The sequence below is a fragment of the Trypanosoma cruzi genome, genomic scaffold (assembly GCF_000209065.1).
Source record: "Trypanosoma cruzi strain CL Brener 1047053517099 genomic scaffold, whole genome shotgun sequence".
In the NCBI taxonomy this organism is placed as follows: domain Eukaryota; phylum Euglenozoa; class Kinetoplastea; order Trypanosomatida; family Trypanosomatidae; genus Trypanosoma; species Trypanosoma cruzi.
The window spans coordinates 48,741-62,220 of NW_001849485.1; the positions used below are offsets into that span (position 1 = coordinate 48,741).

General features: G+C 47.2%; 9 protein-coding genes across 9 annotated transcripts, besides 16 other annotated features; all 9 read right to left on the minus strand.

The window, feature by feature from the left end:
- Positions 1 to 952, minus strand: Tc00.1047053511353.4 (choline/carnitine O-acyltransferase, putative; the record flags this gene model as incomplete). The annotated part of the gene is made up of 1 exon (XM_802493.1): positions 1 to 952. A coding segment is annotated over one exon (952 nt), but the record flags the coding sequence as incomplete, so codon positions are not given.
- Positions 1 to 1,265: a sequence feature (heterozygous, Esmeraldo-like haplotype).
- Positions 1,055 to 1,093: a sequence feature (A-rich).
- Positions 1,266 to 1,421: a sequence feature (areas merged during assembly that could not be assigned to a particular haplotype. This can correspond to areas where the two haplotypes were merged or to regions with more than two copies in the genome that were merged during assembly.).
- Positions 1,315 to 1,529: a microsatellite.
- Positions 1,422 to 1,831: a sequence feature (heterozygous, non-Esmeraldo-like haplotype).
- Positions 1,612 to 2,982, minus strand: Tc00.1047053511353.10 (peptidylprolyl isomerase-like, putative; the record flags this gene model as incomplete). The annotated part of the gene is made up of 1 exon (XM_802485.1): positions 1,612 to 2,982. The coding sequence occupies one exon, from the start codon at positions 2,980 to 2,982 to the stop codon at positions 1,612 to 1,614; it is 1,371 nt and encodes a 456-aa protein (XP_807578.1).
- Positions 1,832 to 2,261: a sequence feature (areas merged during assembly that could not be assigned to a particular haplotype. This can correspond to areas where the two haplotypes were merged or to regions with more than two copies in the genome that were merged during assembly.).
- Positions 2,262 to 9,376: a sequence feature (heterozygous, Esmeraldo-like haplotype).
- Tc00.1047053511353.20 (hypothetical protein, conserved) lies at positions 3,157 to 5,652 on the minus strand (the record flags this gene model as incomplete). Its single annotated transcript, XM_802486.1, has 1 exon — positions 3,157 to 5,652. One exon carries the CDS (start codon positions 5,650 to 5,652, stop codon positions 3,157 to 3,159), a length of 2,496 nt encoding a protein of 831 aa, XP_807579.1.
- Positions 5,526 to 5,556: a sequence feature (AT_rich).
- Positions 6,048 to 6,085: a microsatellite.
- Positions 6,459 to 6,479: a sequence feature (AT_rich).
- On the minus strand, positions 6,726 to 7,676 carry Tc00.1047053511353.30 (hypothetical protein, conserved; the record flags this gene model as incomplete). Its single annotated transcript, XM_802487.1, has 1 exon — positions 6,726 to 7,676. The coding sequence occupies one exon, from the start codon at positions 7,674 to 7,676 to the stop codon at positions 6,726 to 6,728; it is 951 nt and encodes a 316-aa protein (XP_807580.1).
- Positions 7,722 to 7,797: a sequence feature (A-rich).
- Tc00.1047053511353.34 (hypothetical protein, conserved) lies at positions 8,402 to 8,755 on the minus strand (the record flags this gene model as incomplete). The annotated part of the gene is made up of 1 exon (XM_802492.1): positions 8,402 to 8,755. The coding sequence occupies one exon, from the start codon at positions 8,753 to 8,755 to the stop codon at positions 8,402 to 8,404; it is 354 nt and encodes a 117-aa protein (XP_807585.1).
- On the minus strand, positions 9,169 to 9,921 carry Tc00.1047053511353.40 (eukaryotic translation initiation factor 4E (eIF4E) interacting protein, putative; the record flags this gene model as incomplete). Its single annotated transcript, XM_802488.1, has 1 exon — positions 9,169 to 9,921. One exon carries the CDS (start codon positions 9,919 to 9,921, stop codon positions 9,169 to 9,171), a length of 753 nt encoding a protein of 250 aa, XP_807581.1.
- Positions 9,377 to 10,292: a sequence feature (areas merged during assembly that could not be assigned to a particular haplotype. This can correspond to areas where the two haplotypes were merged or to regions with more than two copies in the genome that were merged during assembly.).
- Positions 10,125 to 10,173: a microsatellite.
- Positions 10,293 to 13,480: a sequence feature (heterozygous, Esmeraldo-like haplotype).
- Positions 11,098 to 11,136: a sequence feature (A-rich).
- Positions 11,260 to 11,613, minus strand: Tc00.1047053511353.50 (hypothetical protein, conserved; the record flags this gene model as incomplete). Its single annotated transcript, XM_802489.1, has 1 exon — positions 11,260 to 11,613. One exon carries the CDS (start codon positions 11,611 to 11,613, stop codon positions 11,260 to 11,262), a length of 354 nt encoding a protein of 117 aa, XP_807582.1.
- Positions 11,670 to 11,690: a sequence feature (AT_rich).
- Positions 12,030 to 12,572, minus strand: Tc00.1047053511353.60 (hypothetical protein, conserved; the record flags this gene model as incomplete). The annotated part of the gene is made up of 1 exon (XM_802490.1): positions 12,030 to 12,572. The coding sequence occupies one exon, from the start codon at positions 12,570 to 12,572 to the stop codon at positions 12,030 to 12,032; it is 543 nt and encodes a 180-aa protein (XP_807583.1).
- Positions 12,811 to 13,480, minus strand: Tc00.1047053511353.69 (oxidoreductase-protein, putative; the record flags this gene model as incomplete). Its single annotated transcript, XM_802491.1, has 1 exon — positions 12,811 to 13,480. A coding segment is annotated over one exon (670 nt), but the record flags the coding sequence as incomplete, so codon positions are not given.

Genomic DNA, 13,480 nt, shown 5'->3' on the forward strand with positions numbered 1-13,480 from the left:
TAAACTGCGGTGGAAACGTGCGCTTGTCGAGACTTTTCTTTACCTTAACAAGGTTGTACACCAATGCCGCCGCACGGGAAGCTTGAAGCGGGGTGGGCAAATATTTGGCAAACGCCACCCCAAACCAGTTGGAGTTAATGCAAAGACTTTCGCGCTGAGCAAGGTATACATACTTGATCCACCAGTCCGTCATGTAATTATCTGCAAGTAAATACTTTAGCCACAAGTATCTCTGCAACTGCGGCCCCTCATTCCGCAGAAAGTCCTCGGATAATTTTTTCAGATGCTCCCACTCAGCCGTTTTCCCCTCGTAGAATGGCACCATTGATTTCATGAAACGCTGCACCGTAATTTTAAGATCCGGCAGCGGTTGCGAGGGCAAACAACTCCCGTACGCCCCGGTCCTTTTGAGGTTGTGCATAAAAAACGTCTTGAGAATGAAACCCCAGAGCATCGTCTTGCGGCTCAGTTTCCCCTGGCCCTCGTATATCCAGCGGTTGTAGCTCAGTAACTTTCGAAGGACGAAGCGCTGCAACGCCGTGAAGAGCGTCACGGCGCCAAAGGCAACGTTTGCGCAGAGCGCCGGCATACGGTATCGGGAGGGAATGCGAGCAGAAATAAAATTCCGTTCGTCAAGACGCCAGAGGATGTCTGAAACACAATTTACGCGGATCCAAGCGTCAGCAGGCGAGTTGAGGACCCATAAAAATACACCAAAGCTGAACGCGGTCACGACGGACAGTGGAATGGGGTACAGGGCAAACTGTACTTTGTCAACCCCATGCCAGAAGGAGCGACGCATGTTCTTAATAATGAAGTAAGGATGTGGAATGTAAAGAACAAGACCGCGGCGGCTCACGTACAGCTGCGTTTGTTTCCGGCTTGTGTCCACTTCAAAGCCGACATGGTGAAGAGCCGCCGTGGGCCGCACCGCAAACCGTGCCTCCGCCATCTGTCACCCGCTGTATCTGTGGGATAAAGGAATAAAAACTAAAAAGTTGCGCGCACACAAAGATACGACAGCTTTGCCGTCAACCAAGCAAAGCGGAGGTGGAAAAAAAAAAAAAAAAGACAGAAAGAATAGAGAAAAGAAGGAGCAGGAACAAGAATAGGGTGAGGATGTGCCGTACCACAAGTAGGGAAAGAAAACCAACCAAAAATACATACGTTCATGCCAGTCCGATGTAACAGAGGAATAAAGTAAAAAAAATGTCCTCGCACCAACCAATATTGACGAGCTAAGCCCGGCATAAATTGATTGGGGAAAACGAGTAAGAGGGAAAGATTTAAAAAAAAAAGGAGAAAGGTGCATTGTAATAATAATAATAATAATAATAATAATAATAATAATAATAATAATAATAATAATAATAATAATAATAATAATAATAATAATAATAATAATAATAATAATAATAATAATAATAATAATAATAATAATAATAATAATAATAATAATAATTTTAGTGGTAATAATAATAATAATTTTAGTGGTAATAATAATAATAATTTTAGTGGTAATAATAATAGGTGGCTTGAAAAAAAAAAAACCACAAGAAAAATAATGTTATTTGGCCCAGTTGACACTGAAAAGACGGAGAAAAAAAAAGGCTATGATGTAAACATTTTTTTGTAAATAGCCTGTTGCTTCTTTTCATATGCCCTTCGTTTCTCCTGCAATTGCTGCAGAAGCACCTTTGCATCGGTGTTCTGCGCATCGATGGCGAGCAACTGCTCCACGTCACGCTTGGCTTCATCCCACTCACACAACAAGCAATTTGCCTTCGCGCGTCGATAGAGTGCCTTGGGATTCTGTGGCTCCTTTTCAAGGACCTTATCGCAGTAGCCAACACACTCACTGAATTTCTGCCGGCTCAGTAGTACCTGCGAAAGATTGCCAAACAAAATAACACGTGCCTTACGTGCTTCCTCCTTTTCCTCGTCCTTCAGGCCGCTGTCCGTCTCAAGAAACTCAATGGCGCGACGGTACTTCCGCATGGCGGCTTCCAGTTTCCCAGCACGGAAGGCGTCATTCCCCTGTTGCCTCCGTCGCTCACACTCAATAAGACGCTCCCGCCCCTCAAGCTTCCATATCTTCACCGTCTCGAGCCCATACAGTTCCACCACATATGTCACCGGCTCACCAGAGGCGATGTTGAATTCCTCACATGGCTCCGTGATGCGGTGGCCAGCGATGCGGAAAGACGCCGTCTCGCGATCGCGCATGGTCGAGAGGCACTGTTCAAGGTGCGGAGGCACGGCTGCGTCACCAAGAACAAGTCTCCAGCCGAGACGCTCACACAAAATTTTACCCTCTTCCTTTGCACCGCGGTACACGCGCAGGTCAATCTTCACCGTCGTTTCGTATCCAGGCTTTTCGTAGCCGACACCTTCCACGGTGAGGTTTTTCATGATGGACTTGTCGTTTTCCTCCGAGATGTCCTCCTCGCGTGTCCAGTCAACAAGGGTCACCTCAAACAACAAAGTGGCATTGGCCGGAATTTTCGGTGGACTGCCCGCTGCACCGTAGCCATACGCGGGTGAGCACTTCAATATTGCAGTTTCGCCAATCTGCATCGTGGCCACACCTTTATCCCAGCCTTTGATCACCTGGCCACTGCCCAGAGTGAACTCAAAATATTCTCCGCGATCAAAAGAGCTGTCAAACTTCGATCCATCCGCCTCGAGTTTGCCAATGTAGTGAACCTTCACTTTCGCACCCTTTACGGGCCGCGTTCCTGTGCCGGCCACGAGCACCGTCTTAAAGAGACCCTCGTTTGTACCTGGCACCTCCGTTTCCTCACGGATTGGGTACTCCACGTCTCTTAAAGACTGACTTTCCACGCTGGACATGCTTTTCGTGCTGTCTTCTTCCCAGTTCATTGAATCCATCTTCAAGGATGTTTTAGCGCTTCTTGTTAATAATAGTGGTGTTGCTTCTTGTGGAAAGTGCAAAAGGTTGAGATAAATACAAACAGGCATACAAATAAATAAATAAATGAAGAAGAAAGAGATTAAGCATTACACAATCCGTGAGAAAGCGCATGCCCATGTAGGAAACTGTTTATACAAGTCGTTTGTGCCGCGTACGGTGCACACACACACACACAGACACACCGGGAGTAAAAAAACAAACCTTTTGTTCAGAGCTCAATGCTATTTCGCCGCGTATCCTGGCTCCCCCGGCGCGTTCTTTGGCATCCCAAGTGTGCCCCAACCGGAGGCATGTCGTGGCACTGACTTACGATTGCGCTTCAGCCCAAGTGCTTCCTTCAGTTCACCCGCCTCTAAAGCCGGACCTTGCAGTCGGTAGTAAAAACGGTCTAGCAACGTCGGGTTGTCTGCTGTCTCCTGCCTGTCGTGCATCTCGCTCACCGTCATGGCAAGCCGCTTGCCAAGCACCGCTGCACCCCTTGACGCCTGCTCCAAGTTTGTCTCCGGTGGGTGCGTCCATCGCTCCACAGACGTTGGGTGACTTGCACGGAATGGGGGTGGTATATCAACATCACCGCGCGCTGCATAAAGTTCTCGATTGCCTTTTGGCAAGTACCCAAGCATAACTTTAATCTCTCGCTGGCGCTGCAGCGAGAGACCCTCGTCTTTATCCGCCCAAGCAGTACCTTTCTCCAGTTTTTTTATGTACGCCAATCGTTCACGGGCGGTTTTTTTGTTGTTGAGGTCATCAAAGTAGATCTCCCGCTCGTCTTCAAGAATACGCTGATCACGCACCGCATCTAGTTGCGCCTGCGTCGGATGTGTAACAGTCGTCTTGGGCGATCGACCCGTTGAGGGAAACAAGTAGCAGTACACCTCGTTGTAGTTGGCTCGTACCGTGCCGGCGGTGTGATATGCCCTTAATTGGAGTGTCTGCTTTTTCACTTCGTCCAGAATGGTGCGAAACACAGGAAACCCCTCCTTTGGTGTGCCGAACTCCGTCAGGTTGATGCGCACCACGTGCCGACGAAGAAGGTGCTTCGCAATACCGATACTTTTGAAGCGGATGGCGTGGGGGTGCGTTCCACCACGAAAAGGCACCTCGATGCACTCCTTCGTGGGCGGAGGCTGAACCCCTAGCTTCTGCAACTTGAATCGAAGCATATCGCGCATTTGCTCCCGGTGATCCGCAATTTTGCAGAGAGCTACAACACGCCTGTCGCTCCTATCTGTGTGAATCGCCCCCACACGGATAAGATCAAGGCCCAGTTCACGGGCCATGCGCCGCGCTTGCGATGTGGGAAGGTCCACGTCCGTGTCAGCATCGCCTGCAGGAAAATGCATCTCTGCCTGTCCGTCACTGGGCAAAATGCTGCGAATACGCACAAAAGGCTCCTGAATCATTTCATTAATGGGATGTGCCTGAAAATACAGCAGGGTTTCCCTGCGCACCCTGTTTGCCGAATAGCCAATCTCACCAGTGTCCACCGCCCCTTCTGCCAACATCTCGTGTGTGTGGCCTTCTGCCGCGTGATCCAGTCGCTGCTGAAGCCGTTCACGATTGACCGCGTCGTCCCAAAACTCGGCACCACGAAGCTCCGGCAGGCGGCCATGCGCCAGCCGCGCACTGGACGACGCATCGTGCGGAGGGGAAGAAGGGGAAGACGGATCAAAAGAAGTTGCATTCTCCGTCAATTGCATATCCGTAGCAGCAACGGCGGATACGGCCCCAAATTCCATCGCAACGGGGAAGTGGGGATTAGCCTCCGGTGGCAACATGGCGTCTTCCTCACCCTCCTCCTTATCTTCGCTTCTCTGTTCAAGCCCACGGCAGAAATTGACACCCCGACCAGCTGCTCCTGCGACCGCAGTATTTTTTCTCACTGCCATTTGCTGCCGGTATTCCTCAGCAAGAACGTGGTACGGCTTCTTACTGCGTCTCCCACTCCCAAATGCTGCATAGACCCTATCAAAATGCGGAAGCTCTTTCCCACGTTGGTGGTAATCGCGCATCATTTCACGCTCCAGTCGATCCAGGTCGCTGCCTAGAACACTGCTTCCCGGAAGAATAGTGTTCTTTCCCTCTTCTTCTTCTCCAGTCTCTGCCAATACCACATCGTCCTGCTCCACCAAGATAACGGGCGAAAGCTCCGTAGCGACACGCATTGGCGTAAATTCATTTTCCTCTGTATTGTGAAATGCCCGCTGCCGCGTCTCGTGATGGCTATCTTCTGCAATGCGCACCTCTCCCCCATCCGCGCGGCGTTGCTTGAAAACGACCATTGCCTCCCCAATTTGTCGCATCTTTCCCCTCAGACCCTCGGCTGTAAGAGGGACACTAAGTGGTTTTTTTTCCTTTCGCGGTCCCCGCCGTCTCATGGTGATATGAGCCGTGCTGATTTCTTTCCCTTTGGCCCGGGAGGCCCCCAGCGACGACGGCAAGGGCTGTTCAAAGTAGGTGCCGCCCAATGGGGTTCGGTACATGCGCAACTGCTCCGCCCAATGTATCCGTGCAGTAGTTGTGGCCCGTCGCATTGAACCCTCTTCCTGCCACAACTTTCCTTTACCCGCCCATAGCGCCCGTGCGCATGTAAAAATAATAAATAATAAATAAATAAATAAGGGGAAAAAAGAGACAAAACAGCATTTCGAAGGAAATGGCATCCAGGCATAGGAAAGCTGAAACAAAACGCGTACCGCCTGTTGTGCTTGCCACATCGCAGTGGCGTCACAAAAGGCTGCAGAGGCACAATGCGGCAGTCATTATGACGGGCCCTTGGTAATTTAATGATGGACCATCTCATCGTGTTGCCAGGACCAATTACCCCCGTATTGTCAGGGGAATTCAAGAGCCAGCAATGTTTCCCCTCACAGAATTGTCGTGGTTGTTGGCGCGGGGCTGACAGCATCAACCAGCGCCCGGACCAGCCGTGTCTTGCCGGGACACACAGTTTTAACACCATGGGGTCTGAGGAGGCTCGCGTTGCAGCTGTGCCGTCCGCACCATGTCACTGCTGAGCAGATCCACTCAGTAGGGAGCAAAAGTGCTCTACGGCGACGGCTGGCGTGCGAGCTCTCAAATTCGTTTGGAAAAAAAAAAAAAAAGCAAATCCAATAACAAAAACACTGATAACAATAATAATAATAATGACGAGCATCCGCACAAAAGCATCCGACCAACAATTGAAATAGAACCTGACAAACCCCCCTCGCCCTAACCCGCCGTCATTAAATCGATCACATGTTCATTTTCCATTCAACAGAGTATTAAAATAATGAAAAAACTTCATACGATCTCCAGCCCAAAAAAAAAAAAAGTAAGAAAAAAATCAGTAAATAGATACAATAATATATTGGTTGTTTCCTGGGGGAAACCCCACAAAGAAACGGTAATTCACAACACCGTAGACTTGGCCCCTGTGCCCTCGCTGTTTCGCAAATTCTTGACGGTTGCACCTCGCCTTCCTAAAATCGTTTGTCGACGGCTGCTCCAAGTCCATGGTGCGCCGATCTATCTCCTTCGCTTATTATTAATTATTATTTTTGTTAGTGTTTCTGACGCTGTTGTAAAAAAAAAAAAAAAAAAGGGGGGAGGGGGTATCGCAACTAAAGGAAAAAATTTCTACGCTTATGTGTGGGCATATGTGTGCATTTTGCGTTTACCGCTTACTGAACCCCATTTTCGCTCTACCCGCAATATATATATATATATATGGTGCCCTCACCATCAACATTAAAACCATTCTGCGCCAATATCGCCTTCTTTTCCTCTTTCAACTCCATTCTTGCATCTAAACACCATCCGAATCTTCGTCCTTTCCTTTGAATTCTTCAGTACTGATAATGACCTCAGCACCTGAGTGTTTAGCTGCCTTGAGATGTGTGTACCAGAAAACACCAACTAGGGTCAACAAAACGCCCAGAAACCTCTTTGATCCCATAGGGCCGTCAAAAAACACGTGCCCAATCAGCAAAATTACACAAAGTTTAAAGTGCCCCAAGACATTGTACGTGACCGGTGAAGTCTTCCCAATAACAAGAAATATGGAGAGATTCACAATAAATGCGACAAAACCGCTCAACAGAATAACCGACAAGGTATCATTGCAGGGGTAATGCAGACGACGTAATTCCGTAAAGTATGCTATGGGCAACAGTAACACCGAGGAAAGTGGGGCTTGATATAAAAGCAGTTGAAACGAGTCGCAACCCAGATCCTTTTGTTTTGTGCCTACCCATATCTGATACTGACATGTGACAAAAAGAGCCGACAGGGCGACCAGCGTGCCCACAAGGTTCACTTCGCTATCCGTCACCGTTGCAACTGACACACCAAAACAAATCAAGAGAAGAGATACCTTAATTTTCTTGGAGAATTTTTTGTCGTAGATAACGGTTTCCATCAGCACAAGCAGAGGTGTTGTTAGAACCTTCATGAGTTGGTAGAACCCAACAGAATTGTACATCAAAGACATATTTGTCAAAACAACAAAGCCGCAGAAACTCACGCTCAGTGGCATGACCTTCATGAGACTCAATCGTTTAAATTTGAACATGCCACCAGCCAGACAAAAAACAAGGCCAAGGAACGTCATTACAAAATGAATCAAAGTGAGGGTCGTGCTGGCCCTGAAGTCGTGATCCTCAAATATCAGCTTGTTGCAGAAAACAATGGCGATGCTGCTAAACGCATTGAGGACCAGACAAAAGGGGATAAGGAATCGATGGGGGGTGACAAACATTTTCTTTACTTGCACAGCCTTTTTAAAGAAACCCGACGCAATACGAAAACAGAGAAACAAAATAAAAAATCCAAAAAAGAGATGCAAACAAAAAAAAAAGGAAAGGCGGGAAAAAAGAAGATACTGCCATTAATGTGCAGTAAAAATAAGGAGGGGGGGGAATGCTTCATCAAACAAAAAACAGTTGTGAATGGAGGTTTTGTGCTCATTTTGGCGTCTGCGCATGGATGCATGCCCGATGCACCGGGGACAGGGACACGTCCAAAGTACGCAGACCGAAAGCACCCTCCTTCCCAACACACCCTTTTTCGACAGTGACAAAAAAACAGAATGCAAAGCCAAAGTGAAATGAAATTGCAAAAAAAAAAAAAAAGAGCGAGAGAGAGTGAGAGAGAAGACAACGCATGCAAACTCCAGCACCCCAGTGGGTTGGTTGGTACCAGCCACCCCTCCTCCTCCTTCTCAATCCGCCCCCTTCCTTACTTGTTGTTTGCCTTTCTTTCCCTGTGAATATGCATGTATTTTTCCTTTTCCTCTTTTAATTTCTCGCTTCCATCTCTGCAATATTCTCATTTTCCTTCTTTCCTGACGTCGTCTGCGTCTCATTGTTCCCATACGCCTTTCCCCCCTCCTCGAGAGGAACACACAGACGCGCACTCAGATGCACTCACTCTCTCCTTCTCAAACAAATTAATATTCACGCGGAGAAGCCCCTATTCACTGCCTTACCCTCGAGACCTTAATTGCAACTTTAATATGTGAATAAGTAAAACGCTATAAGTACACATTGTATCAGAGATAATGCGCAAAAGGATAGGGTTGGCGAGAAATCCGTTTAACCACGCCTGCGCGGGTAGGCCCATGAGTGCTGAGAGCGACGGTGATGCTGCGAGATCGGCGGAGAGAAATGCGCCTGTCTGTACTGCAAATACATCTGTACCAGCAGCACGTGTTTCCCGTGGAGAGAGAGCCACGAGTGGCGGCACAAGACGCTGTGCCTGTCGCCAGTTGTTGATGTGCAACGCGCGATACATCGCCGTGGGAATTGGGCAACAGCTGGAAACACGACGGCTGAACATATTCCTTTCTCGCCCTTCCTTTTTCTTTTATTTTCTCTCAGAGACCCTTTTTTCTTCCTTCCCTGGCGACTCCAGAAATGTAAGAAAAAAAAACAAGTTTCAGCCGATATGCGTGTTTTTGTGTGTACAAGAGTTAATCAAAGTGATTACTAAAAAGCACGTGCAAAAAGGCTGTGGAAACCGGTTTTTTTTTTGTTGTTGTTTTTTGCTTGTTTGTGTGTTTTTCATCAGGGCGACGTCTCCTCCCTCACTTCATTCTTCATTGCAAATCCAATATCTGAAGGCACCCGTCTATCTTCAACGGCCTATTCCAACCGGTTAAACAAAAAAAAAAAATAAGGGACTGGCGAAGGTGCAATCCCCACCTCATTGTTTTTATTTTTTATTTTTGTTTTGTTTTTTTTCACATTCGTCTATAACTCGTATTTGGGTGGTACCTTCCAGCATCCCTCCTTACTTGCCTGCATTAGCTCGCGGTGCGACAGGTACTGAAGGACGCCGTCCTCTAAATTCAGTAAGGTTTTCATGAAGCGGCCAATACACAACTGCGTCTCACGGTCAGCGGCTGTGCGTGTCCACAAACTCAGCTTCCATTCTCGACGTCGTTCTGCCCGCCGCAGCGCCACACCGCAGACCTCTGTCTCTGGGCATGGAAGCTGTTCTCCAATCAACGCAATGCACAGACTTTCCCAGGCCTCATCAACCTGAGATGACCGATCCTCAGTTATTTCTTCTTCGTTTTCCCCTTTCCTTTGCTGGCGATGTTGTTGATCCTGGAATCGAACCACCCAGCGGCCTCCTCGCCGGTTGGCCTCATGTTCCCACATGGGAGCAATGTTGCGCCGGAGCATGTAATACGTGATGCCGGGCGGCAACTGTGAGGGCGGCAATGTGCACGTGGCAATTCCCCAGAACCCTTCAGCGTTATCAAAAAGACCGATGCTACGCACCTGATCTAGCCATGTCGCTCTATTCCCCTCTTTATGCACCGCGCACCCCTTCTTTACGGCGCTGCCTCGAACACCCGTATTGTTACCAACCGCCCCACCCACAGGATCTGGCAGAACACACCACATCTCCCACACGCCCCAGAGCGGGGTAATGCAGCTGGTTGGGTGCACGGCTAATTTGGGCTCATCTGGCCGCGACTTCAGCCGCGTCTGCATGCAGTGAGCGAGATTTGACACCTGGAGCTTTTGAAGATACCGCACTCTTCAGGGGGAACAACAAGAAAACGTGATGCCCCTTCCACCTAGCACAGATGCCCAATAGCACGTACACCGAAACGAGAGACACAGACACAATTACAGACTCAAAGGAAAAAAAAAAACACCAATAGCAGGAATTTTATTTCACGTAATGAAATAAGATATATATATATATATATATATATATATATATATATATATATATATATAGGCAAGAAGACGGTGTTTAAAAAATAATAAAAAAACATTGGGAGTTTCCCGATAGGAATGGATTCTGCCCCGAAGAGTTAGTTTCTTGCTAATCAACCAGCCGAAACAAGTCGGCAACTTTGGTGGGGTTTTTTTGCAAAACGGCACAGATCCCCGCCAAAGTTTGCTGCACTGCAACAATTCTCACCACATTGGGAGGCCTGCACGCCCACAAGAAGTCAACTACTTGCTGCACATCACGCCACTTTTGCAGTGAATAAACATGCCTCGTTTGCATCAACTTAAAAGCCACGGGTATACCGCTGATAACGAAGACACGGTACGCCATCCTTCAGCATCGCCTTAACCTCCGGGCCTTTACCCCCGCGGAAATGATCAATGTGCATTCCGTGGAAAGTTTGCCTCATGATGCCACACAGGGATAAAGAAGAGGCATACTTAACGGCAAAAGAAGGCAGAGCTGGAACTTCTCGCGTCAATCCTTCTTTATTAAAAGGGAGAAATAAGTCGTTGCAATTTACGGGAAACCTCAAAAAGAAATGCATGGTTCCTTAAATACGGCCACACAAGTACAGACGTTACATGGTATTTAGTCCCATCGCCTTTGCAATCTTTTTCTATCGGCGCAGACTGGTGCATTTTTCCTCTCCCCAGACCCCATTTAAAAAAAAAAAAAAAAGCGTCGGCAGTTAGCGCAACGAAATGCCGAAAGTTCCAAAAACCTCCGGTTAGGCAGCACTGTATGCCTCCTCACAACCAAATCAAATTCCTTATCTGCAAAGCAAGCCTGCGTCGCGTCATTAAGTGCGAGGCATCGTCAAAAGTGCAACAGTTCGTCTGCGCTCCAATGTGTCAGCGAGTAGAACCTCCCTCCCTCCGCTAAGGGGATAACAATAAGAATAATATAATGAGTTATAAGACTGTAAGAGAAAAAAAAAGAAAAAAAAGGGAGAGGAAAAAAAATATTGTGGGGTGTTGCCGTCAAAGCAATGCATGAGACAATACGGCCACAAACGCAGAAAATAAAAGTAAAAAAAAAACATCATTATCCCGTGATTTTGATGTGATGAATAAAACTAGAGGCTGTCAACCATTTGGCTGCTCTGTTGCGTCTTGGCAGGCCGCTGCGCGAGCCCGACGCTTCTCCCCTGAAAGGCACTTCATTAGGTCGGTCTTGTATGGAAAGTAACAACTCACGTGCTTCATGTGAAGCTCATACCCTTCAACGTGGTCTGCAGTCATGCAGTTGTAAAAAATGGCGTTTGCATTGTAGCAGGGATGGTCTGGTTTCATTTCCGGATCAAATGGGTGAAAAGGATGGCGACCAAGAAGTTCATTAATGTGTTTTTCGCCAATCTCCGGGCTTGGCATCTTCTGCAGGTAAGCCGTGTCGCCGTACATCCAATCAATGGCACGGCGGAAGTATGTATCACCCGACATAAATCACCGCAAAGCCAGACCAATTGGTAGGCTCTAGCTCCTATGCTTCTCCAAGCAAAAATAAAATAAATAAAAATGGGGATTTAAAAAGTAAGAAAACACCAAGAAGAATTTAAAAAAAAAAAAGAAAATTATGGTGATTCTCACACTTACTCATACATAAATACAAACACACACACGCACAGAGAGAGAGAGAGGGGAAGTCACAAAAAAGGCGCAAGGGCTGACGGTTTCTCCCCCTCCGTGTCCTGTAAAAAAAAAAACCCTTGATCACCATTTGAGCAAGAAAAAAAGGGTCAGGTTTTGGTTATTTGGGCACAATAGAACTGAAGAAGGATGATATGGGGAGATTTGCTGTAAACTAAACTACTTAAGCCCAACAATATCGCCAGTGAAAAAACACTCAAATCTTTAAGCTACAGTACATCGCGGTACGTCTCCCTCAAATCCGTTGAAGAAGGCTTTGTACTATTTGCAGAAAAAAGCTGAATGCCACCCTCGCCACTTGTCGAAACCATGGTGTCTGCAGCAACAACACCTATCATCCGCAGTAACTGGCCAAGATAGCGCAAAATGATAAGCACTTGGTGCTCCGCCCGTGAAGACTGCTGACGCGAAAAATGAAGAATAAAGAAGATGGTAATACAGAGAACACAAGCCACCACCTCTGAAATATTATAAGCCGACTCCCAAAAGTTACTACGCATCACAGCAAGTCGAAGAGCGATCTCACCCGCAAAAAGAAATGTCAATATGCCCTCCATAACATGGTACCAAAGTGTTGAGACAGATGCAGTGCTAACGAAACTGATCAACAAAAGCATGAGAGACGCCGCCACAATGCACCGATTAAAATTAGATCCAAAAAAAAGGAAATAAAAATTTTTTAGCTGCTCACGCAACGGCATCCTTGGCGAGGTGCCAACCTGGAGGACTGGCCGCGGATTTTCCCTCAGCATTCCTACAATTGCGGTTGATCTAGCTCTACAATGCCTCCACCCACACGCCCCACTAAACCAAAAACATAGACATGGAACAGTAAAGATCCTCAGCGCATGATTTCCTTTGCGACCTCTGGAAGAAGTTTTTTAAAAAAGAGGGCAGGCACAAACGCAAAAAAAAAAAAAAATACTGCACTCCTTTCTTTGTTGTTTTTAAAGGAACAAGGCAATTTCACACAAAAAAGGAATCCCAGTATTACTCGAAGATATTTACCGCCGACCAGACGTCAAACATAAGCTGACCCCTTTTTTCCAATAGCAATACGCGTTGCTCACGAACACTCTCGTCATCATCATTAGAGCTCAAAATGTTATTTGCCAACCGTAGCCGTAATGATTTCAAAAGTGCCGCCGGTCCACAAGCAAACAAACGAGCACCCCTCTCAAGAAGCGCTCCCCGAAGCTCCTCCGAATAGGTATCCAACACATCCGTGACGTACTTGAGGTACCCTTCGCTGCTCGAACGCGAAATTGACACATCATAACGAGAAATGGCGTTTAATTCTAGGGCTTCTTGCAGTTTTCTGTGATACACTAACTCGGCAAAATCCCTAGCACCGTACACCACCCAACAATTAGGAATTTGAGTTTTGCATCCCACACCACCTTGACGGTAACGTACAAGCTCGTGAACGGCACACACTAAGGGCGCAATGCCTGTTCCAGCCCCCACTAGAATCAATAACGGAAGTGTTGTCGACGCTGCTGTCTGTGTCATAAACGGCATTATGGCCTCTTTCAACCCTCTTGCAAAAAGGGTTGTACCAAACATTTTAGTACCAACAACATGGGAAGAGGATGTGGTCTTGAACCAAAGTACACAATGGGTGCGAAACATGGCCTTTAAGAGAAATGGCGGTGTACCG